At 33.7% G+C, this 25,629-nt stretch overlaps 1 protein-coding gene across 7 annotated transcripts in view; it reads right to left on the bottom strand.

Annotated features, from left to right (window-relative positions):
* Positions 1-25,629, bottom strand: part of ATRNL1 (attractin like 1) — a 765,177-nt gene that overhangs the window by 474,013 nt on the left and 265,535 nt on the right. For 5 of the 7 annotated variants that reach the window (XM_049645837.1, XM_049645841.1, XM_049645842.1 and 2 more), the window contains 2 exons: positions 13,311-13,407; positions 11,273-11,363 (listed from right to left, as the gene is read on the bottom strand). In XM_049645837.1, the coding sequence (XP_049501794.1) occupies positions 11,273-11,363; positions 13,311-13,407 (188 nt within the window). Of the gene's footprint in view, positions 1-11,272; positions 11,368-13,310; positions 13,408-25,629 lie in introns of all 7 variants that reach the window. The other 2 variants (XM_049645843.1, XM_049645839.1) reach the window with 1 other exon arrangement.

Raw genomic sequence — 25,629 nt, 5'->3', positions numbered from 1 at the left:
ATAGATCTTAGAGAAGAGAAAGAAAGGGGCAGAAATTTATTTATTTAAAGAAATAATGGCCTAAAATGTCCCAAATCTAAGAAGTACAAACATCTAGATTCATGAAGCTGAAGAAAACAAAAGGAAGATGAACATAAAGAAATCAAATAAAATTGTTAAAAGTCAAAGACAGGATTTTGAAAGCAAGAAAGAGTAAAGTTACTTATCATATACAAAGAAGCCCTATTAAAAGTTTTGAAAGAAAAAATGTACCAAAGAGGAATACTATTCCTGGTAACACTGTCCTTAAAAAAACTTGAGACATGAAGACTTTCCCAGAGAAACAGAAATTGAGGGAGCTCATCATAACTAGATCTGATTTATAAAAAAAAATGTTAATTGTTATAAGATCAATAACAGAGTGGAGAGAGGGGATAGACAGGTTAAGAGTATAGAGTTTTGGCATGTGGTTGAAGTTAAGTTTCATCAGCTTAAAACACTGTTTTTATTTATTTATTTGTTTTTTAGGTTTTATTTTTTCATATTTGAGAGAGGGAGAAAGAGAAAGAGAGACAGAGACAGAGTATGAGTGGGGGAGGAGCAGAGAGAAAGACACACAGAATCTGAAGCAGGCTCCAGGATCTGAGCTGTCAGCACAGAGCCCAACATGGGGCTTGAACTTATGACCAGCGAGATCATGACCTGAGCTGAAGTCGGATGCCTATCCCACTGAGCCGCCCAGCCGCCCTAAAACAGTTATAACTATATGTAAAATTCATGATAACTACAAAGAAAATGCATACATAAGATGCACAAAAGAAAAGGAGCAAGAAATCAAAGCATACAAAGCATATCACTACAAAAAAAAAAAAACAATAAAAAACAAAGCCTTCAAGAGTGAAAAAAGGAACAACAACAACAACACACACACACATACACACACACACTAACTATAAGACAGACAACAATTAACAAAATGGAAATAGTAAGTCCTCTCCTATCAATAATTACTTTAAACATAAATCTATTAACCTCCCCAATCAAAAGATATAAAGTAGACAGGTGGATTAAAAAAAACAATACCCAACACTATGCTGTCTAAAAGAGACTCATTTAAGATTTATAGACACTTACGGACTAAAAGTGAGGGGATGGGAAAGGATATTCCATGCAAATAAGAAACAAGAGAGGGAAGAGTTAGCTATACTTATATAAGACAAAACAGACTATAAGTAAAAAACTTTAGCAAGAGACAAACAAGGACACTGTATAATGATAAATGGGTCAATTCATCAGAAAGGTATAACTATAATAAATTGTATATATATATATATATATATATATATATATATATATACACATATACATATACACACACACACACACACACACACACACACACACATACACACACACCCACTATGATAGCACCTAAATATAGAAACGAACATAGATACAACTTAAGGGGACAACAGATGGAACAGAATAATAGTAAGAAGCTCCAATAACATCCTTTCAACAGTGGATAGAAAGAGAAAATCAGTAAGGAGAAAGTGGAGTCAAACAACACTCAGAACATGTACTTAACAGAGACAGAAATATAATTCCACAAAGAGCAGCGGAATACATATTCTGTTCATGTATACATGGGATAGTCTCCAAAATATATCACATTAGGTCACAAAAAAACTCTTAACAAATCTAAGATGACTGAAAATGTATCAATTATCTTTTCTGACCACAAGGGAATTAAACTAGGAATCAATAGCAGGAGAAAAATTGGTAGTTCAAAAACATGTAGAAATTAAATAAAACATTTCTGAACTAATGGATCAAAAAAAGAAATCAAAATGTAGTGTGTGTGTGTGTGTGTATATACATATATACAAATGTGTGTGTAAACATTATATATATATATATATATATATAATGGGGTATTACATGGCAATCAAAAAGAACGAAACCTTGCCATTTGCAAGTACGTGGATAGAACTAGAGGTTACTATGCAAAGCGAATTCAGAGAAAGACACATATCATATGATTTCACTGATATGTGTAATTTAAGATACAAAACAGGTGAACATAAGGGAAGGGAAGCAAAAGTAATATACAAACAGGTAGGGGACAAAACATAAGAAATTCACTTAAATATAGAGACCTGAGGGTTGCTAGAGAGGTTGTGGGTGGGGGGAGATGGGCTTAAATAGGTAAGGGGCATTAAGCAAGACACTCGTTGGGATGAGCACTGGATATTATACATAGGGGATGAATCATTGGAATCTACTCCCTATATGCTAACTACCTGGATGTAAATTAAAAAATGAAAAATAAATAAAAATAAAAATAAAAACAATTAAAAAAATAAATTTATATAGAATCATAAAAGACCCCCAAAGCTAAAACAGTCCTGAGAAAGAACAAAACTGTAAGCATTAAGTATCCTGATTTCAAAATATATTAGAAAGCTATGGTAATTAAAAATAGGGTACTGGCATAAAAACAGACATATGGTCCAACATAATAAATAGAAAGCCCAGAAATACACCCACACATACATGGTAAAGTAATCGTCAATGAGGATGCCAAAAATATACAATGAAGAAAAGGACAGTCTCTTCAACAAATGGTGTTGGGAAAACTGGATATCCCCATAGAGAGAATGAAATTGTATCCTAACTATCTTAGTGCACTAGGGCTGTGATAACAAAAATACCACAGACTAGCACATGGGCAGTGACTACAAACAGAAGAATTATATTTCTCACACAAGTGGAGGCTGGGAATCCCAAGATAAAGGTGCTGGAAAAGTTGGTGTCTGTTGAGGCCAACTTCATAGTACATAGACAACCCTCTTCTCACTGTGCCCTCACATGGCAAAAGGAGGTGAGGGAACTCTTTAGGGCCTCTTTTGTGAGGGTACCAATCCCATTTATGAGGGCTCCACCCTCATGACCTAGTTACCTCCCACATGTCTCATTTCTAAATAGCATTACATTGAGCATTAGGATTTAACACATGATTTGGGGGCTGGAGGCGGGGGGGGGGGCGGACACAAACATTCAGTCTAGAGCACTTATCTTACACCATATACAGAAAACAACTCAAAGTAGATTAAAGAGACTACGTAGGAAAATGATGTCAGAGTAGGAGGACCCTAAGCTTGTTTCTTCCCACGAACACAACTAGATAACTATCAAATCATCATAAATACCCCAGAAATCAACCTGAAGACTGACATAACAAACGTCCCAACTAAAGGGAGAGAAGAGGTCACATCAAAGAAAGTAGGAAGTGTGGAGATGTGGTTTAGGGGAGAAAGGGATAGCAGGTGCTATAGAGGGGAGGAAGCTGTGGTCATGGAGAAGAGTGAGAGAGAGAGAGGAGCATGCAGGAGAACACACAAGGAGAACATTTCTACAAAGCTATTGCCTTGGAAAATGAGAGAGGCTGAATTTCATGAGTTCTTGCAACTACTGGGGCTTAAAGTCTAGAGTTTTAAAGGTCACTGGGCTTGGTGGGGATGGGCCCAAAGGCCACTTGGCTGCTCCTTGAAAGAAAGCAGGCAAACAATCCAGGGAAAGTCAGCATAGAAACAGTGATCTGAAGAACACCTGGGGAATACAGCAGGAGGATTATTCTGTCTTCATGGATCTCATCTCTAACAGGCAGTGTTTATGGAGACACTTCTCCAGGAACAAAGGAACTGGCCATTTCCCTTCATTGCCCCTCAGTAGAATCACAGAGCAACCTGAGGGAAGCACCCACACTGGCTGTCTAACTTGCTTATACCAAGTCCCACACCCCTGCACTCTGACAGGACTGACCTTCTCAGTCAAGCTTGCCTCAGTCCCAGTGAAGCAGGCCCCTTCTCGAAGACCAGCACAAACCCCCTACCCACACCATGTCTCCCGATTAGAGTTCTGCAGGGCCTCAGTTCTGGTGGAGATGGTGTCAGGTCTCTTTTCACCTAGCTAAAACTTGCCACATTCAGACCAGGGACCAAATACTTTCCACAGCAGGCAACAAGAGCCTCTACAAAAACAACTGGCCTAAAGGATATAACAGCCAAAACACAATAGCAGAGGACATTCAGCACACATCAGAAAAACTTCCTGAAGCCTCACACTCTGGACACTACATGACCTGTTATTCATAAGCCATTACTTTAAGGAGGAAGAGACCTAAGTTTCTTTTCTAACACAGAGAAGAAGGCAGAGACTTATACAAAAGGCCAAGATGGAGGAATTCATCTCAAATGAAAAAACAAGATAAGGTCATAGGCAGAGATCCAAGTGAAACAGGTATAAGTAACATGCTTGATGGAAACTTTAAAGCAATAATCATAAGGACACTCACTGGGATTGAGAAAAGTATAGAAGATATTAGTGAGACCCTTACCACAGAGATAAAAGAGTTAAAAAAAGAATCAATCTGAGATGGAGAGATTGGTAACAGGCTTGATGCAATGAATAGCAGATTGGAAGAAACAGAAGAATGATTAGTGACCTAGAAGACAAAATATTAGAAAATGAAGCTGAACAAAAGAAAGAAGTATGCAACATGAAAGTAGACTTAAGGAACTCAGTGACTGCATCAAACATATTAACATTAGTGTTACATAAGTCCCAAAACAAGAAGAGAGAGAAAAGGGGGGCAGAAAAATTACTTGAATAAATAATTGCTCAAACTTCCCTAATCTGAGGAAGGAAACAGACATCCGGATCCAGGAAGCACAGAGAACTTCCATAAAAATCAACAAAAGCAGGCCGTACAAGACATACAAGACATACTGTAATTAATTTTACAAAATATAGTGATAAATAAAAATCTTAAGAGCAGCAAGACAAAAGACGTCCTTAACTTAGAAGGGAAGATCCATAAGGCTGGCTGGAAATTTCTCAACAGAAACTTGGCAAGACAGAAGGGAGTGGCATGATATGTTCAAAGTGCTGAATGGGAGAAATCTACAGGCAAGAATTCTCTAGGTCGTAAGGCTTTCACTTAAAAAAGAAGAAAAGATAAGGAGTTTCCAAGATGAAAACTAAAGGAGTTAGTAACCACTAAACAAGCCCTGCAAGAAATATTAAAGGGGCCTCTATGAATGGAAAGGAAAGACCAAAAGTGACAAAGACAAGAAAGAGTTAGAGAAAATCTCCAGAAACAACAACAAAAAAAGTAATAAAATTGCAATAAATACATTTCTGTCAATAATCATTTTGAATGTAAATGAAAAAGATATTGATGGATATTATTTTTTTATTCATTCTGCTGCCTAGAGGGGACTAATTTTAGACCTAAAGACACATGCATATTTAAGGTGAGGGGTTGGAGAAACATTTATCACGGAAGAAGGTGTCAAAGGAAAGCCAGAGTAGCAATACTTATATTGGACGAACTAGACATTACAACAAAGACTGTAACAAGAGACAATGAAGGACACCATACAACCATAAAGAGGAGAATCCAACAAGAAAATATAACAACTTTAAATATTTATGCACCCAACATGAAAGCACCCAAATATTAAAAAAACTATTAATAACAAATCTAAAGGAAATAATATATAATAATACAATAATATTATAGGACTTTAACACCCCACTTATACCAATGGACAAATCATCTAAACAGAAAATCAACAAGGAAAAAATGGCTTCGAATGACACACAAAACAGAACATTCCATCATAAAATAATAAAACATACATTCTTTTCAAGTGCACATGGAACATTCTCCAGAATAGATCACATACTAGGTCACAAAACAGGCCTCAACAAATATAAAAAGACTGAAATCATACCATGTATCTTTCCTGAACATAATGCTATGAAGCTAGAAGTCAACCCTAAGAAAAAAATTGAAAAAAGCACAAATACATGGAGATTAAACAACATGCTACCAAACAATGAATGGGTCAAAGAAGAAATCAAAGGAGAAATTTTAACATACATGGAAACAAATGAAAATGAAAACAGAATGGTCTAAAACCTTTGGAATGCAGCAAAAGTGGTCCTAAGAGGTAAGCTTATAGCAATACAGGCCTGCCTCAAGGAGAAAGTAAAATCTCAAAGAAAAAACCTAATCTTATACCTAAAGGAGGCAGAAAAGGCACAAATGAAGGTGAAGCAGCAGCAGAAGGGAAATAATAAAGATTAGAGCAGAAATAAATGATATAGAAACTAAAAACCAATAGAACATATCCATGAAACTAGGAGCTGGTTCTTTGAAAGAATTAATAAAATTGGTAAATCCCTAGTGAGATATATCAAAAAGAAAAGAGAAAAAAAAACCCAAATAAATAAATCACAAATGAGAGAAGAGAAATAACAACCAACACCACAGAAATTCAAACAATTATAAGATAATAATATGAAAAACAAATTGGACAAACTAGAAGAAACTGATAAAATCCAGAAACATATAAACTATCAAAACTCAAACAGAAAGGAATAGAAAATGTGAAGAGACCAACAATCAGCAAAGAAGCTAAGTCAGTAATCAAATACCTCCCATCAAATAAAAGTCCAAGAACAGATGGTGAAGTCTACTAAACACTTAAAAGAGTTAATACCTACTCTTCACAAAATATTCCAAAAATAGAAAAGGAGGAAAACCTTCCAAATTCATTTTATGAGGCCAGCATTACCCTGATACCAAAACCAGATAAAGACAAAAGAGAGAACAACAGGCCAATATCTCTAATGAACAGAGATGTAAAAAGTCTCAATAAAATACTAGAAAACTGAATCCAACAATACATTCAAACAATCATTCACCATGATCACATGGGATTTACTCCTGGGTTTCAAGGGTGGTTGAATATTTGCAAATCAATCAATGTGATACAAGACATTAATAATGCAAAGGATAAAAATCATATGATTATTTCAATAGATGCAGAAAAAAACATTTGACAAAGTACAATATCCATTCATTATAAAAAGCCCTCAAAAAGTATGTTTAAATGGAATATACCTCAACATAATAAAGGCTACATATGAAAAATCCATAGCTAATATCCTCCTCAATGGAGAAAAACAGGCCTTTTCCTCTACAGTCGGGAACAAGACATAGGTACATCTCACCACTCTTTTTTAACAAAGAACTCGAAGTCCTAGCCACAGCAATCAGACAACAGAGAAATAAAAGTCACCCAAATCAGCAAGGAAGAAGTAAAACTCACAACTTGCAGATGACATGATACTGTACATAGAAAGCCTTCAAGATTCCACCAAAAAAAATTGCTAGAACTGATAAATAAATTCAGTAAAGTTGCAGGATACAAAATCAATATACAGAAATCTGTTGTATTTCTATACATCAATAAGGAAGCAAGCAGAAAGAGAAATCAAGGAATTGATCCCATTTACAAATGCACCAAAACCATAAAATACCTAGGAATAAACCTAAGCAAAGAAGTAAAAGGTTTGTACTCCAAAAACTATAGAACACTTATGAAAGAAACTAAAGATGACACAAAGAAATGGAGAAATGCTCCATGCTGATGGATTAGAAGAACAATTGTCGTTGAAACGTCTATACTATCCAAACCAGTATACACATTTAATGCAATCCTTATCAAAATTCCACCAGCGTTTTTCACAGGACTAGAACAAACAATCCTAAAATGTGTATGGAACCACAAAGACCCCTAAAAATTTTGAAAAAGCAAAGCAAAGCTGGAGGCCACAATTCCACACTTCAAGTTATATTACAAAGCTGTAATCATCAAGACAGTATGGTACTGGCACAAAAACAGAAACACAGATAAATGAAACAAAATAGAAAACTCAGAAATGAACTCACATTTATATGGTCAACTATTCTTCGCAAAGCAGGAAAGATTATCCAGTGGAAAAAAGTCTCTTCAGCAAATGGTGAAGGGAAAACTGGATAGGATAGCCACATGCAGAAGAACAAAATTGGACCACTTTTCTACACCATATACAAAAATAAGTTCAAAATGGATAAAAGACCTAAATCTGAGACAGGGAACTATTACAATCCTAGAGGAGAGCACAGGAAGTATTCTCTTTGACATCAGCACTAGCAACTTTTACTAGGTATGTCTCCTTACCAAAGGGAAACAAAAGCAAAAATAAACTATTGAGACTTGATCAAGATAAAAAGCTTCTGCACAGCAAAGGAAAGAATCAACAAAACTAAAAGGCAACCTACTGCAATGGGAGAAGATATTTGCAAATGACACATCTGATAAAGGATTAGAATCCAAAACTTATAAAGAACTTATCAAAGTCAACACTCCAAAATTAATAATCCAGTTAAAAAAACAGGCAGAAGAAATGAATAGACATTTTTCCAAAGAAGACATAGATGACCAACAGACACCCGAAAAAATGCTCAGCATCATTCACCATCAGGGAAATACAAGTCAAAACCATGATGAGATACCTCCTCACACCTGTCAGAATGGCTAAAATTAACAACACAGGAAAGAACAGATGTTTGTGAGGCTCCAGAGAAAGGGGAACTCTTACAATCTTGGTAGGAATTCAAACTGATACAGCCACTCTGGAAAACAGGATGGAGGTTTCTCAAAAAGTTAAAAATAGAACTACCTTATGATCGAGCAATTGCTCGATCCACTAGGTATTTACCAAAAGGATACAAAAATTCCGATTCAAAGGGATACATGAACCCTGATATTTACAGCAGCATTATCAACAATAGCCAAAGTATGTTAAGAGCCTAGATGTCCACTGACTGATGAAGGGATAAGGTAGATGTGGTATACCTATACAATGAAATATCACTCAGTCATCAAAAAGAATGAAATCTTGCCATTTGCAACAACATGGTTGGAGCTATAGTGTATTATGCAAAATAAAATAACTCAGAGAAAAACAAACACCATATGATTTCACTCATGTGGAATTTAAAAAACAAAACAGATAAACATAGGGGGGGAAGAGAGAGAGGCAAACCGGAAAACAGACTCTTAATTATGGAGAACAATCTGAGGGTTGCTGTAGGGGAGGTGGGTAGGGGGATGGCTTAAATGGTGGTGGGTATTAAAGAGGGCACTTATTGTCATGAGCACTGGGCGTTCTATTTAAGTGATGAATTGCTAAATTCAAGTCTGAAACTAACATTACACTGTATGTTAAATAATTGGAATTTAAATAAAAATGAAAATGGACACAGGAACTGAATAGACTTTAAAAAAATTTTTTTGGGGTATAGCTGACAAACAATGTTACATTAGTGTCTGTGTATAAACGTGCATATACTGTTTCAACATCTCTATGCTAACCACAAGTGCGGCTACCATCTGTCACCATACAACATTATTATAATGTCATTGACTGTATTCCCCCTGTTGTACCTTTGATTCCTGTGACTTATTCTAATGAAGACATACTGATGACCACAGAAGGCTGCCCAACATCACTTTTTATCACAGAAATGCTAATCAAAACCATGAGATATCATCTCACACTGGTTCAAATGACTATTACCAAGAAGACAAGAAATAACAAGTGTTGGCAAGGTTGTGGCAAAAAGGAGACTCTTACGCACTGTTGGTGGAAATGTAAATTAGTGCAGACACTATGGAAAAGAATATGGAAGTTCCTGAAAAAATTAAAAATAAAACTACCATATGATCCATCAATTCCACTTTTGAGTATTTATCTAAAAAGAAAACAAAAATGATTTATAATACCCAATTTATGGAATGTATATAAGTGCCCATCAATGGATGAATGGACAAAAAAGTTGTGGTATAAATACACAAGGGAATAGTATTTTGCGATAAAAAATATTTTGCTATTTGCATCATGGATGTAACTGGAGAGTATTATGCTAGATGAAATAAGTCAGAGAAAGACAAATACCGTAAGATCTCACTTATATGTGTGATCCAAACAAAACAAAACCAAACCCTGATCTTAGAGATACAGAGAAGAGACTGGTGATTGCCTGAGGTGGGGTGGAAGGGTGGGTGGGGGAATAAGGAATTACTATTCAACAGATGAAAGTTTCAGTTATGCAAGAAGAATAAGTTCTATTGTACAACATAGCATCTACAGTTTACATTACTGTATGTGAACTCTTAAAAACTTTTAGGAGAGTAGATCTCATGTTAATGTTCTAACCACATTAAATAAAAAAGAATGATTCAAATATTTCACCAACATCTTCACTTTTCTAACATCTTCATTTGAAAGAGTTATTTTCAGTTTCAAAAGAACTAAAAGTCCACCAAAGTAAACCAAATGGCTGATATTCCCATTCCTTTGACTTTTTAACTATATTAGGTCTCAGATGGATGGGAATGTATGTGTTACTTTCAAACAAACTTAGAGCCTTTTCCTGTGATTACTGATAATTATTCTTTCATAAAGTTAAACTTCATCAAGTTTTAAAATTATAACACTGATGCAGTAAATTGATTGAAAAAATACCCCATTATACTAAGTGAGATAAGTCCAACAGAGGAAGACAAATACTTGTAAGAATATCATTTATATGTGTAATCTAGAAAAGCCAAACTCATAAAACCCCTTGGGGCTGCTTGGGGAAATTGGGCAGATGTTGTTTAAGGATAAAAACTTATAACCAGTAGATGAGTAAGTCCTGGAGATCAAATGCACTGCATAGTTATTACAGACAATACTATATAATATACTTAAAAGTTACTAAAATTAAATTTGAATTAGTCCCACCACAAAAAAGAAATGATAATTATGTAACATAATAGAGGTGTTAGCTAATGCTATTATGGTAATATTGCAATATATAAATGTATCAAAACAACATATTATACACTTTAAACTTATACAATGTAGTATGTCAATTGCATCTCAATAAAAATGATAAAAAAGAAGCCAGTATTCATCTAACTTAGATAAACCAGTAGATTTGTTTAACAGATGAGGAAAATCTACTACTGTGTAACAATATATAAGAAAAGGAACATATTTAATATAACATGTTTTTAATGTCTGGGTTTTATTTTCAAATAAGGCTACCCTGAGTTTGAGAGCATAATTACATGCACAAACACTGTTATAAGACTGAAAAAATAATAAAAATGTATAATTTAAATTGTAGGACTTTGCAGAATCTGAAATATTAAACTCACAAACTCCCTAGATTACAAGGATACGTAAGTTTTATGAAAAGAAAAAATTAACAGGATTAGTCTTTCTTCAAAAGCCCTGTAGTATGATAATTCTGAGAAGCAGTTAAAATTACAATAAAAATGACAAAAAATTTATAGCCCTAGATAGTAATATAATAATTATAAAAGTTAAATTATTTTCTCACCTGTTCTGGGTTCGCTATGAAGTTTATGGCAGTATGGTGGCGATCATCTTCCTGTAATAAGCTGAAGGTAAACTGATAGTCAATCAAAAGGCTATCTGTGGGGAAAAAAATACAATCCTGATATGCACTTTTACAAACTATTTGATAAACAAAAGTTAGGTGAAAACATACTGCATATCAGTATTAAAAATTATTCTCATTAATTATTAGTGGCCCACTCAAGATTGGCAAAATATAATTCTTTGTCATCGAGCAACAAAAAGCAAAATACAGATATGGAAGAAGTCCTAATTCTTTAAAAATTATATGTATTACTTCTGTTGTCATTACAAAAGTTCTACAAACACAACAGACATTCTGGAAACTACACAAAAGTAAAAAATAAACTAAAAGTCAACCATAACCTTACAACTAGAGAAAAATATAGGCAACATTTTGGTGCATTTTATTCCATTTAAAATTTTGTAGATAGAAAAACAGACAGGAAGACATTTTGGTACCCTACTTTCAAAAAGTCAAAATTTTTTGAAAACATGAACTTTAAATGATAAAGAATATTTCATCACATACTAAAATGCATTTATTTGTTCCTTTATTATTATGGTAATTTTTATCTGTAGCATTTTTAAAATGTCCCTATGATAAACATCATTCTACAGAAGTGACTCATTAACAATTGACAAAAAGAAATCGGAGTAAACAATTATTAATTTTGTTCATATATAATGTTGAAACCAAGGTGAAACATTTGAATGTTATAATATATATCATGAGTAGCTTCATAGGCTATATAGGAGTGAAGAATTACTCATTAATGTTAAACTGCGACCTTTACAAAAACATTTCAAATTATTTTACAGACGACTTCTATGTTCTGGATATATATCTTTCACGTTATGCCCTCAGCCATTACACACTATTAAAATAAAAAGTAAAGACAGGTATAATATCACTGAAATTATTGTTAAAATTATCAAGGCATCATTCTTCATGTTGTTTACTATATACTTTATAAGGTCCACCTCATGTATTACCTGTACAATTTACTGTAAGGCAACACTTCGTCCTTCTCAGAATTTATATGAGATAATGAGAATTATGCAAAAGGTCATATTTCCAATTTTCACCTGACTGCCAGAAACTATAGCAGCAAATTCAATAGGCCAGTGTGTTCTAGGCACAGGGAACACAACAATAAATAAAAATTTCTGCCCTCGTGAAACTTACATATTTTATTGGATGGACATTAGAAATCAGTAAATAACCTAAGTATATAGTATAACAGATGCCAATGAGTGTTTTCAAGAAAAATAAACTAGCATAAAGGAAAGAAATTGCTGTTGGGGTAGGGGTATGGTTGCAATTTTGAGAAGGAACACTTAAAGATCGAAGATAGTAGGAATATAAGCCATGGAGTTTACTGACGAAAATACAATCCAGACAGAGGAAATGAATACAAAAACCTAACAACAACAACAACAAACCCCAGAAGTCTTAATTAGGATTCTTGTAAAGAAGCTGTGGCAAGACGCAGCCAAGAAGTGATGGTGGCGAGGGTGACAGCAGTGGAGGTCACAAGAAGAGGTCAGTCACTAGGAATGTATTTGGTAGGTACAACACACAGGTTTAGTTGAATAACCGGATGTAGCATTTGAAAAAAAGAAAGGTAAAGTTTTTTGATCCAAGAGCATACAAAATGAGAGCATTAACTGAGACGAGTAAGAAGACTAGGTTTTATTTGGGGGGAGTCGGAGGAAAAATATGAGCTTAGTTTTGAAAATGGGAAGGTTGAGATACTTACTGAATTTCTACGTGATCAGCTGAATTGAGCTCAACAGTTTGTTTCAGAGAGGACAAGTTGGAAATTATCAACATTTTAGATGAGATTTGATACAATGAAGCCAGGAAATCAACAGTTAAAGAGCAGAATTGCAAGGGATAAGCCCTGAGGCACACCAATGCAAATAATCAGATCCTCAGGAGGAGCCAACAAAGGAGGCTGAGAGAGCAAGCTATGAGATAGGAATAAAACCAGAACTTAGTGTCTTTTTGTTTAAAAAAGAGAATAGTGTTCACCCCCATCAGTTGCAGTGGGCAGGGGTTGAGAGAACTGCAATATTGAGGACAGGTAATATCTATTCAAAATGAAGGAAAAATACGACTGAGGAAATGTAAACACTTCAAAACTAACTTCAAGAATTTGCATAATTATACGTGTGTGTGTGTGTGTGTGTGTGTGTGTAAATTTTTTTTTTGGGGGGGGGGCTTGAAACTAAGTATTGAGAAGTCAAGAGTAGATAGCTCCTTGGAAGTAAGGACTGGGGCACTGGACACCTACGTAGCTATAAGCAGAGGCTGAAATGCCCCAAGCGCACAGACTTTCTTCTGCTTTTATAGACTCTAGCCTGTGCCACAATCGTGCCCAATCGAATTCTTTGCCAAGCATTCAACTTTGATTTTACTATTCTCATTTACTGGAGTTGGAAGTACAAGGCAAGTATAATGTATATTATATATGGTAATGATCATTCCTAATGTCAGCTGGGCTAAAAAAAATAAGTCTGAATCCTGGAACGAACCTAGTAGGAGTATCAGTCGATTCAAGTGACTAATAAGAGTACCTATCAGTGAATGATAATTACTAATTTTTTTTAAAAAAATTTTAAGTAGGCTTCATGCCCAGCACAGAGCCCAAGACAGAACTTGAACTCATGACCCTGAGATCAAGACCTGAGCTGAGATCAAGAGTCGGACACTTAACCGACTGAGCCACCTAGGTGCTCCCAAAATGTTCCTTTTAAAGCTGCTTAAACCAAAGTCTTCCAGAAACCAAGTGTGCAATTTTCTACTTAACTAGGAGATGACCTACTTCTACCCCCACCAGTTTTAGTCATTTTGCTGGTATATTTTTAGGGGAGGGGTTACAAATGAGTAATTACCTGGCACTTAAAACATGTATCTTAATGCTGAAATTTACTCTGAAATTCTTAGCTAAATACAGTACAGGACATAAAACACTAACATTTAAAATGTGTACCACGTTTATGCAAATGTACATAATCTGAAAAGAAGTTTTTATATTGCTTTAATGAACCACTTCATTATGGTATACAAAATAAGAAGTCCCCTTCCCTTTCTTTCCCTTCCTTGCCCTTCCCTTATTCTTGAACTACTATGCAAAGGGCTGCATTCTGGTAATTCTTTCCTTCAGGTTTATTTTTATTTTAATATATATTTTTAAGTGAAAAAAAGGAAGTCCTGTTTGATTATGAATCAACTCAATTTGTTGCATTATCCATAGATACAGAGTAATGATGAACTAGCAGGAGGGCTAAGTGTGAACAAGAGAGGTGAGAGAATTAATTTTTTTTTTAACCCAATATAGTTAACATACAGTGTTAAATTAGTTTCAGGTGTACAATACAGTGATTCAAAAGTTCTACACATTCTCAGTGCTCCCCAAGTTAAGTGTACTGTTAACGCCCTTAACCTATTCCATCCATCCCCCCACCCACGTCCCCTTGTTCTCTATAGTTAAGAGTCTGGTTTTTGGTTTGTCTCCTTTCTTTTTTTTTAGTCTCTTTTTATTTTTCCTTTGTTCATTTGTTTTGCTTTGTTTTCTCCAATTCCATATATGAGTGAAATCATATGGCATTTGTCTTCCTCTGGCTGACTTATTTCACTTAGCATTATACTCTCTGGATCCATTCATGTTATTGCAAAAGGCAAGATTTCTTTCCTTTTTATGGCTGAATTAATATTCCAGTGTATACATATACCACATTGTCTTTATGCATTCATCTACTGATGGACACTTGGGCTGCTTCCATACTTTGGCTATTGTAAGTAATGCTGCAATAAACATAGGAGTGCATATATCTTTTTTAATTAGTGTTTTCATATTCTTTGGCTAAATACCCAGAAATGGAATTACTGGATCATATGGTAGTTCTATTTTTATTTTTTTGATGAACCTCCATACTGTTTTCCACATTGGCTAACACTTTGCATTCCCACCAACAGTGTTAAGAGGGTTCCCCTTTCTCTACATCCTTGACAACACCTGTTGTTTATTGTGCTGTTGATTTTAGCCATTCTGAAGGGTGTGAGGTGATATCTCACTGTGGTTTTGATTTGCATTTCTCTGCTCATGAATGATGTTAAGCATCTTTTCATGTGTCTATCGGCCATCTGTATGTCTTCCTTATAGAAATGTCTGTTCATGTCTTCTGCCCTTTTTAAATTAGATTATTTGCTTTTTAGGTGTTGAGTTGTGTAAGTTCTTTATATACTTCGCTTCTCCCATTCACTAGGTTGTCTTCTAGGGAGAACAACTTCTTAAATTAGGAGAAATTGCATGTTTTTATACTGATTGGCATAAATACAAATTTATAAGAAAGGGAAAAATTGATGAGACAGGAGAGAGAGGAGAAAGTTTAGAATGATGTCCTTGGGTAGGTAAAAGGCAATGAGCTCAGAACTCATGGCCCAGTGGTGCATTCCCTAGGTTTGTGGAGTATGGTTTGTTTGCTGTTTTTGCTTCCTATATATCCCCACCTCAGTGCTAGAGCATCTGCAATCTGGAAACATCAACAAACCATATATATATATATATGGTTTTATAAATATATATAAATATTATATATTATATAATATACATTTTATAAATATATAAATATAAATATAATATAAATATATAAATAATATATAAATATATAAACATATATTTATAAATATATAATATATATTATATATTTATAAATATATTATATATTATACAATATATATTATTATATAATATATTATACAATATATAAATATATAAATATATAAATAAATATATACAAATATAATATATATTTATAAACCATATTCATCCTGCACTAAGGTGAGCAGAGTTGGAGCCTGTATTGCTGCAAGAAATATAGCAAAAAGTTAAGTTTTACTAAACCTCAGTAGCATTCACAACTTTCAAATGATATTATATATACTGTGAAAGTATATATAATATATATACATGAAAGTACATGCACTATACTTTGAAGTGTAATTGAAATTTCATAATTAAAAAAATATAAACTGCATACTGCATGTTCAAATATATTAGATTAGAAACAATTATCTGAAAACTTTGTGGATTGAAAAAACAAGAGGGATATATTTCACAACTTTAAGAAATCATACACACTGTATAAATCAATCCTCTGATTTCACAGACTGAACCCTGAAGTTTGGAACACCTATAAAGAATACAGCTAGCTTTTAAATATCTTGGCTAACGGGGCGCCTGGGTGGCTCAGTCGGTTGAGCGTCCGACTTCGGCTCAGGTCATGATCTCACCGTCTGTGAGTTCGAGCCCCACGTCAGGCTCTGTGCTGACAGCTCAGAGCCTGGAGCCTGTTTCAGATTCTGTGTCTCCCTCTCTCTGACCCTCCCCCGTTCATGCTCTCTCTCTCTCTGTCTCAAAAATAAATAAAACATTTAAAATAAATAAATAAATAAATATCTTGGCTAACAAGCAGCAATCTGTGATAATTCCAGGAAAATCAGAAGTTCTCAATTAATTTCCCAATTGTATCTAAAAATGAAGTCTACAAACAGAAGTAAAACAGATGCAAAAACAGTCATTCTTCTTTATTATCTCTTTCACTTTTTGTATAAACTTGATAGGCCTTAAAGTGAATATGATCCTAACTGTATAGATAAGGAAGTGAAAACAAAGAGAAAAAAGTTGACATCTTTGATTTTGTTAGTTTGACTAGCATCGTGAGAAGAGAAACATATCATTTTATCACTATAGATTAGGTATATGTAATAATTTAACATGAGTAGCTGTCTAGTCATTTAAAATATCTATTCAGTATGCATCAAAAAAAGGGAAAATCTAAAAAAATGCAACAAATGACAGATGGAGGAAATAACAATGAAGACTACAATAAAAAGGAGCTAAAATATTAAAACTGTAAAAAAACCAATAAAGTAATAAAATAACAGTAAAATTAAACAGAATAATAGAATCAGAAGATAAAATAATTAAAATAACATAAAATTGAATCAGTGCCATATAGGTCAAATCTGAAAAAGCCTTCCAGAGAAGAGATGAAAATCACTCAAAAAGAATAATAGGCATAGAAATTTTGAGTATATGCATGACTAATGTTGTTAAAGCAGACACTGTAACAAATTGGAAAAAGCATAAATAATATACACATATTATATACATATATATTAAATATACGATAGAAAAGACCTGTTGAAGACTAAAACCTAAATATTGAAATACCTGACATAAAAGATAAAAAGAATCCAGCATTATTCATAACAGCCCCAAAATAAAAACAACCCAAATGTCCCTCAGTTGGTGAATGGTAATCAAAATGAATTATGTCCATGCAAAGGAATACTATTTTGCCATAGAAAGGAATGAAGTAGTGATCCTTGTTTAACGTGAATGAATCTTAAAACATTATGATAAAAATAAAAGATGCCAGTCACAAAAGGCCACATATTCTACAATATATATATAACATATATATATAATATATATAATATATATATTTGTTTACTCTGCTATATATAATATATATTATATATATATATATAATAACAATCCATAGAGATAGAAAACAAATCCATAGAGATAGAAAGATTTGTTAGGGTTTGGGGGAAGGAAGAATGAGGAGTGACTGTTAATATGTACTGGGTTTCTCTTAGGAGTGGTGAAAATGTTCTAAAATTAGATCATGGTGATGGTCACACAACTTTCTGAATATACTAAAAACCACTTTTGTGTACACCTTAAAAAGAATAAGAGTTGAGTATCTGAATTATATCTCAATAAAGCTGTTATTTAAAAAATACTACTGACATGTGGGCACATCCCTGTGGGCATGTGCACACATTATACATACACACACATTCACACAGACAAATGAGTTATTTACAAAGGATGATAAGTTAAGATGCCAAGTTTTCTAAAGTAACAATATATGTCAAAAGGCAAGAAACTGGACCAGTTATTTATAGAATATGTATATTCAACCATGCTGTCTACACAGAAAAGCAACATAGTGATAAATTTCAGGCAAGCAAATGTCCTAAAAGCACATGATCTATATATTATTCTCCTGAAAAAAAAATTACTCCTGCCCATTCTAAAACGAAGAGACAAATACAAATAAGGAAGCAGCATAACAAAAAGGTCTGGCAGTGAATAGATGACCAATTTCAAGTTAGAATAAAAGAAGAAAACAAAATTATCTTTTTATGGCTAAGATCAGATTGTTTACCAGGAAATATAAAACTAACTATAAGTTAACTATAAGTTTAACATGTGGCCAGATATAATATAAAAATATAAGCACCTACAACTCTTATTTGGGGGCTATTTTAGTAGATTGGTGATTATGCCTACCTCTCCACCAAAAAAACAAAACAAAACAAAACAAAAAACACACTGCATTAACAATTACACAATTAGCTTAATATCTAAGATCTCCAGACTTTTTTAAAATCCTTAATTTTGCTTATAACAAAGCTGTCCTGGGAGTATAGTGTTTACATCCTATAAGTCTTTTTGAAAATTGAACACAAAAAACCTGATACATAATTAAAGTACATATGGAAATTGAATTCTAGAATCATGTCATGAGGGATAATAACAGAAAGACAATGAGGCAGGTGAAAATGTAGTAAGTGGATAAAATATTAAATGGAGTGCACAAGATTTCCGTGAAAGGCAGCAACAAGGACAGGTGGAATACTGCTTCAGAGGAGATGAAATTCTTGAACAGGTAAAGAAAAGCAATTATTTGTCAATGTCAAAGGGACCAAGGCAGATACTATTCCCATGCCTAATCAACATTACGAAAGAAAAAACATTCAGATCTTCCCTTGGAGAACAGCAAGGTTTCAGGGCACAGTAAGTTTCAATTAAAGCAACACGGTGGAGTTCCATAATACTCTCTAGAGTACTATGCTAAGCTAAAGAACTCAGAGAAAAACAAACACCATATGATTTTATTTGTATGTGCAATTTAAAACACAAAACACATGACCAAAGTGAAAAAAAGAGAGGCAAACCAAGAAACAGACTCTTCACTACAGAGAACTATAGTTACCAGAAGGGAGGTGGGTGGGAGGATGGGTTAAATAGGTGACAGGAATTAAGGAGTACACTTGTGATGAGCACCAGGTGTTGTACAGAAGTGCTGAATCACTATATTGCACACCTGAAACCAGTATTACACTGTATGTTAACTAACTGGAATTTAACTAAAAGCTTTAAAAATAAGATAGTAGATATATATAGATAGATAGATAGATACACACACATACACTTGGTGACTTAATTTAAGAAATACTTTTTTAAAAAAGGAAAGAAAGAACAACACCCCAGAACCAAATGAGCATATGTAGCTCCCATATTTTGTTTTCTAAATACCATTCTCCAATATAAAAAACCATGGCTTCCTGGAAAAATGGTTGATTCCAGGGTAAGGGCAGGAAAAGTACAAGGTGAGTCTGAAATATCTTGCAGTGCAAGAAAATAAGAAAGCACTCAGAAAATGATGGAGTCATGCCAGAAGGAAGCAGGAGACAATTTGAAGTATTCCCAATAGCCAAATCTAGGAAACAGCTATAAAATAATAGTAATTTATTATAAGTCATAAAATACATATCCATAAGGCAATACTGATATAAACAAATAACTGAATAAACAAATAACTGAGAGAAAAGGAACAGCTCTTCCTTATTGCAGAAGAAATGAATGCAGAAGAAATAACACAACAGAAAAATCACCATTTGGCAAGCACATTGATAGTAATTCTTTCAGGTTAAGAATTGTCAATGCAAAAAAAAAAAAAAAGAATTGTCAATGCATGGTAAAAATAGTGGGTGATAGTATAATGAGAAATAGGATATTTACCTAATTTCAAAAAATTTCCTCATAAAGTACTCATTAAATACGAAAAAACAAAAACAAAAACCAGTAGCTCTAGAGTGAACAAAGTGGTACAAAGTGGTACAGTTGATTAACAACTTATCAAAGATAACAGCATCAGTGATGGGAAAAACTGGTATCATATGCTTCCTGATAGGATTCACTGAGAAAGACACATCACTTCTGTGCTATCCTTAGTAAAAATGCATAACCTGAATTTAATCATGAAAAAACATCAAATACTATAAATATGTGTCCAACACTTTCCGAGGGTCAAGATCATAAAGAAATATTTGCAAACATTTGTAAACCTGTAATTATTTCACATTAAAAATGTAAAAGAACTTTTTAAAAAGCTGCATATATGTCTCAAGTTTCATCCATGACACATATTTCAGGATTTCCATTAATCTGTCAATGGAAATTTAAGCTGTTTTTATGTGTTGGCTATTCTGAATAGTGGTGCAATGAACACTAGAGTGCTATTATCTCTTTGAGATCCTGATTTTAATTCTTTTAGATAAACACCCAGAAGTAAAGCTGCTGGAGTTAAATGAAATAAACCAATCACAGGAGGATAAATACTGCATAATTCTATTTGTATAATGTATCTAAAATAGTCAAACTTATAAATCAGAGAGTAGCACGGTGGTTGCCAGGAACCAAAGGAGGGGGGCAGCAGAGAATGGCTAAAGAAAAGACATAAAGTGTCAAATACGCAAGGTAAAAAAGTTCTAGAGATTTGCTCTGCAGCATTGTCCCTACAATTACCAGTACTGTGTTGTACACTTAAATTATTTTTAAGAGGGTAGACTTCATGTTAAAAATAAAACATAAAATTTAATTTTTAAACTGTCAATACAAAAAAAAGAATAAAATTATCTGAAAACTATGGTACACTGATAGTTACAAGAGAGCAGAAAAATGGCATAAAGATATTATAAGGATAAATTAAAAATTAATGAATAATAAAGAATAATTTTGAGAAGTATTTCCTTTGTGATCTGATGTTTGGAGAAGAAATAAATACACAAAATGTGTGTATTAGTTTCTTACTGCTGCTGTAACAAATAACAACAAATTCAGTGGCTTAAAACAACGTGAATTTATTCTCATAGTTCTGGAAGTCTGAAGTCCAAATGAAACTTACATAGTAAAACAAAGTTAGGAGTGGTTTGTTCTGGAAGCACTCAATAAAAATTCACTTCCTTGCCTTTTCCAGCTTCTAAAAATTGTTCATTCCTTAGCTCATGGCTCTGTCCTCTTTCCAACCTCTTTTTTCCCATGATCCCGTCTCCCAGTGCTGTAGTCAAATCTCCCTCTGCCTCCCTCTCGTAAGAATGCTTGTAATTACACTGGGTCCACAAGAATGCTCTCCCCATATCAAGATCGTCAAGTTAATCAAATCTGCAAATTCATGTTTACCATTTAAAGTAAAATATTCATAAATTTTAGGGATTAGGATATGTACATCTTTGCGGAAGGAAGGCTGAATAATGCCTTCCTTTATTTACTTATCTATGTACATAAATAAATGACTGGGGAAATATCCAATGCGATGTTAGCAATAACTTTCTCCGGGTAAAAGAATTATTAGCAATTTTAATTTGTCTTGTTTCTTTTCTAGAATGAACGTGCATTACTACCATAATTGGGCCAAAAAAAAGGAGATTTTTAAAAGTGGTGCTCAGAGGACATTTTTCTTTTGATCTTTGATCTTTAACATGTTTTTCAAATGATTTACACTTAAGGATTAGGTAATTAGATTTATATGGCTATATATCTGTCTAAAAATGGCATATCTCATTTCTAATTCACTTCGTAGGTATAGGACAAAAAAACATGTAAAATAATCTATCTCTCTTGCTAATCTTCTATGACTAGAGCAAACCAAGGGTTGAATTCCAACATGCAGTAGCCAATTTTTTTTAGATAGTTCAGTCAGTACTGGACTAGCAGTCATGGACCAAAAAAAAAACAAAAAAACTGGCTGCTATTTACTGGGAAGAATTAATAACATGTTACATACAAAATTAAGGTCATGAATAAAGCACAGCATCAAAAAAAAGGAGTTATGCAAACAGAATATCAAGAGGAAAGCCTTGAATATGTACAAAATACTTAAAGAGGTCAGATATTACAGCAAATTAATGATTAATTGGAAACGATGACTAAAAATTTAAATGCTGCAACAAAAGATCTTTTGAAAGAGATCTTGAACTATAAAGAAAGCTTCTGAGGACATCACATATGTGAGGTGATGAAAAGCAAATATTGAGTATTTGTTTTAGTTTTTCAACAAAAGCTGCATGAACTATTGTATTTTCTGAGAAGATAATAACCAGTGGAAAAATCATCAAAATGTATATTAGAAAATCTATATAATCTGAGATGCAGGAAGGCAGACATCAGGTTCACAAATGAAAGTGATCTTGACTTGTGTATATCGATGATACTGTTCATACAAATTTCAGCTCAGAATAATTATTATATAAATGTTGAATTGTTTCAGAAATTTTTAATTTGGATATTCTGAGAAAGAAACTGAAGCGTTATTATTTGCTTTTTCATCAATTCATATTGTGTTTCACTTTTAATGGAGCATTCTCCACAGTATCTGAGGAGATGTGAACTGCAATCACCCATTCACCGACTGGTTTATGTTATGTAGGTTAACTAACCTTAGTGAAATAGGATGCTTCAATGGGTATATAAAACTGCCTATCTTATAGGATTATTCTATGGGTTAAACATAAATATGCTAGTGTGTATTTGGCTTAGAAAAGACCATCTCATAAAATGAAGGCATTCAATCAATGTTATTTCTATTTCCTTATTCACCATATTGGCTCTGAATGAATTCTAAAAACTTCCAAAATATCAAACAGATTCTCATATGTATATTTATATATAACTACATATTTATTCATAAATATATGTTCATGATCTTATATATTTGGTTCTATGTAGTTTCACTGTAAGCATCTTTGCCACAATCATATTTGTTGCGTAATTGGCCATAACGCAGATTTGCCATAAAAGATAAAAAAAAAAATAACAGGTGACAGTTTGGTTTGACAGTCTTTTTTTTTTTTTTTTTTTTTTTGGTTTTCTCACCTGGTGACAGTTTCGTTTCATTTCTCCATTGATTCAGTGCTCCCATTTTAAATCTTAGCCCTCATAATGGTCTATACATTGAGCCTGCGATTTCCACAGGACTTGGGAAAACTATCAACGGATATGTGACAAGACGGCGAGAACAAGTAACAGTGTAGAACACTTTCACAGCACAATATAAAGCCCAGTTACCAACGTGCATCCCAGTATTTAGAAACTGATATCTCTCTTAATGAAGGAAAAAATTTTAGCAAAAAGAGAAAAGATGTGATACTAAATGAGGAAACAAGTCAACAAGCAAAAAAAAAAAGTATGAAAAGCATGAACAAAAGACTTTGAAAACAAGTACTTAAGGACAACCAGCAAAATAAAATCTGTTATTTATACAGTATTGCCATGAATCTGCATACATTTTAAATGTGTTCAAATATTTTATGTTTCACAATAATTTTTAATTTTCTTAAAAATTTTCATGTTTCATTATGCCCTTTTTAATTAATGTCCCTCTTGTTTTTTTTTGTGATTTTACCTTTTATAACAAAATTGACTTACAGCCAATTAGTTATATGGTGAAAATGTTTGCAGCAAAGATGCTTATGATGGAAATATTGGACACATATATTTAGCCACCCTGAGGGTTTGATAAAGGGATGCACCTAGACTTTGACAAAAATATCAAGGATCCAAATATGAGTTTTTAAAATGTTTATTTATTTATTTTGAGAGTATGTGAGTGGAGGAGGGGTTGAGAGAGAGAGAGAGAGAGAGAGAGAGAGAGAGAGAGAGAGAGAATCCAAGCAAGCTCCACACACAGCCCAGAGCCCGACACGGGGCTCGATCTCATGACCATGAGATCATGACCTAAACCGAAATCAAGAGTTGGACTCAACCGACTAAGCCACCCAGGCGCCTCGAACATCCAAATACATTTTAAACAGTATCGTTTGTATAAATACCTGTATTTGCCAACTTTGACAACTATTTAGTAAATGATAAAATTTGTGTGAATATAAGTTCAAATATATTCACAGTCTCAGTGGTTCATACTTTACATGTAGCACCAGAAACGGGCCTCAGAAAACGAACTAAAATGGCTTCTTTCATGTGATATCGCCCTCATCAAGCTGACACATTGCAAGCAGACTGATTATCTTAAAATTAAAATTTAATATTTTAGTCTCCTCCTAATACCCTGCAATGGCTCCCATTTTTCTTACAATAAAGGTCCAAATCCTCTCATGTTCTATATAGCACCACATAATTTAGATCCTGCCAATCTCACATACTTCATCTCCTGCCTCTCTTCACCTAGTTCGGTGTGTTTCTCACAGGCCATGTTCTTTCCAACCACAACCTTTGTGCTTGCTGCCCCACTGATTCTACATCCCCCACCTCCCAACCCCACATTCGCACATCCACACCACCCTTCTATGCAGTCATCTTCACATCAAAGCTCCATCATGCTCTTGCCTGACCCAGTCCTATTCCCTGTCCCACAAATTAGGTCAGGTTCTCTTGTAATATATTCCTGAAGCCTCTACAATTCTCATTCAGAGTTCTTATGACAATCACATATCTAGGCAATTGTATAACAGGTATAAGACCTATTTTCCCTACAGCTTTATAAGCATCAATGGAGCAGAACCCATTTTGTTCACCATAATATCCCCAGAGTCCACCAAAGTACTCAATAAATATATGTTCAATTAATAAACAAAACTGAGTCAATTCCAATAATGAACTCTCTCACCAAGCTATAACAGTGTAACTCTTCAGTAAATAAATTAAGGAGAAAAAAAAATGTCACTCTTGTGAATAATGAAATAATGAAATAATGAAATAATTAATAATAAATTGTTCTCTACAAGAAAAACATTCAATAAATACTAGTTTTTCTTTGCTTGCTGAACAGTATTATCCATGCTTAAAATTATTAAGATTTTCTATTGAGCTTGGAACATTTAGAATAATTCCAAAGGTAAAATCTGAAAGTTGAACATTTGCTAGATATGAGAGAAAAAAACACAGATACTTTGTTGTTACTCACAGTCTGAAAATGACTGATTCTGTGGCCCTGAATATACACTTAAACTCATTAGGTCTTATTTTTTTCATTAATGAAAAAAAGAAGATTGATGATGATTACCAATGCTTATACATCACTGATTCTAATGTAGGGGCCTTCATATAATGTGGCGCGACTTCTTCAGAAGCCAACTTTCTTTGCTTCATAGTATCTTTAAGCAGCTGAACTATTATTCATTACTCTGTAATGACATATGGGAATCTGCGTAGA

The sequence above is a fragment of the Panthera uncia genome, chromosome D2 (genome assembly GCF_023721935.1).
Source record: "Panthera uncia isolate 11264 chromosome D2, Puncia_PCG_1.0, whole genome shotgun sequence".
Lineage (NCBI taxonomy): Eukaryota > Metazoa > Chordata > Mammalia > Carnivora > Felidae > Panthera > Panthera uncia.
This window is presented reverse-complemented; position numbering and strand designations above follow the sequence as displayed.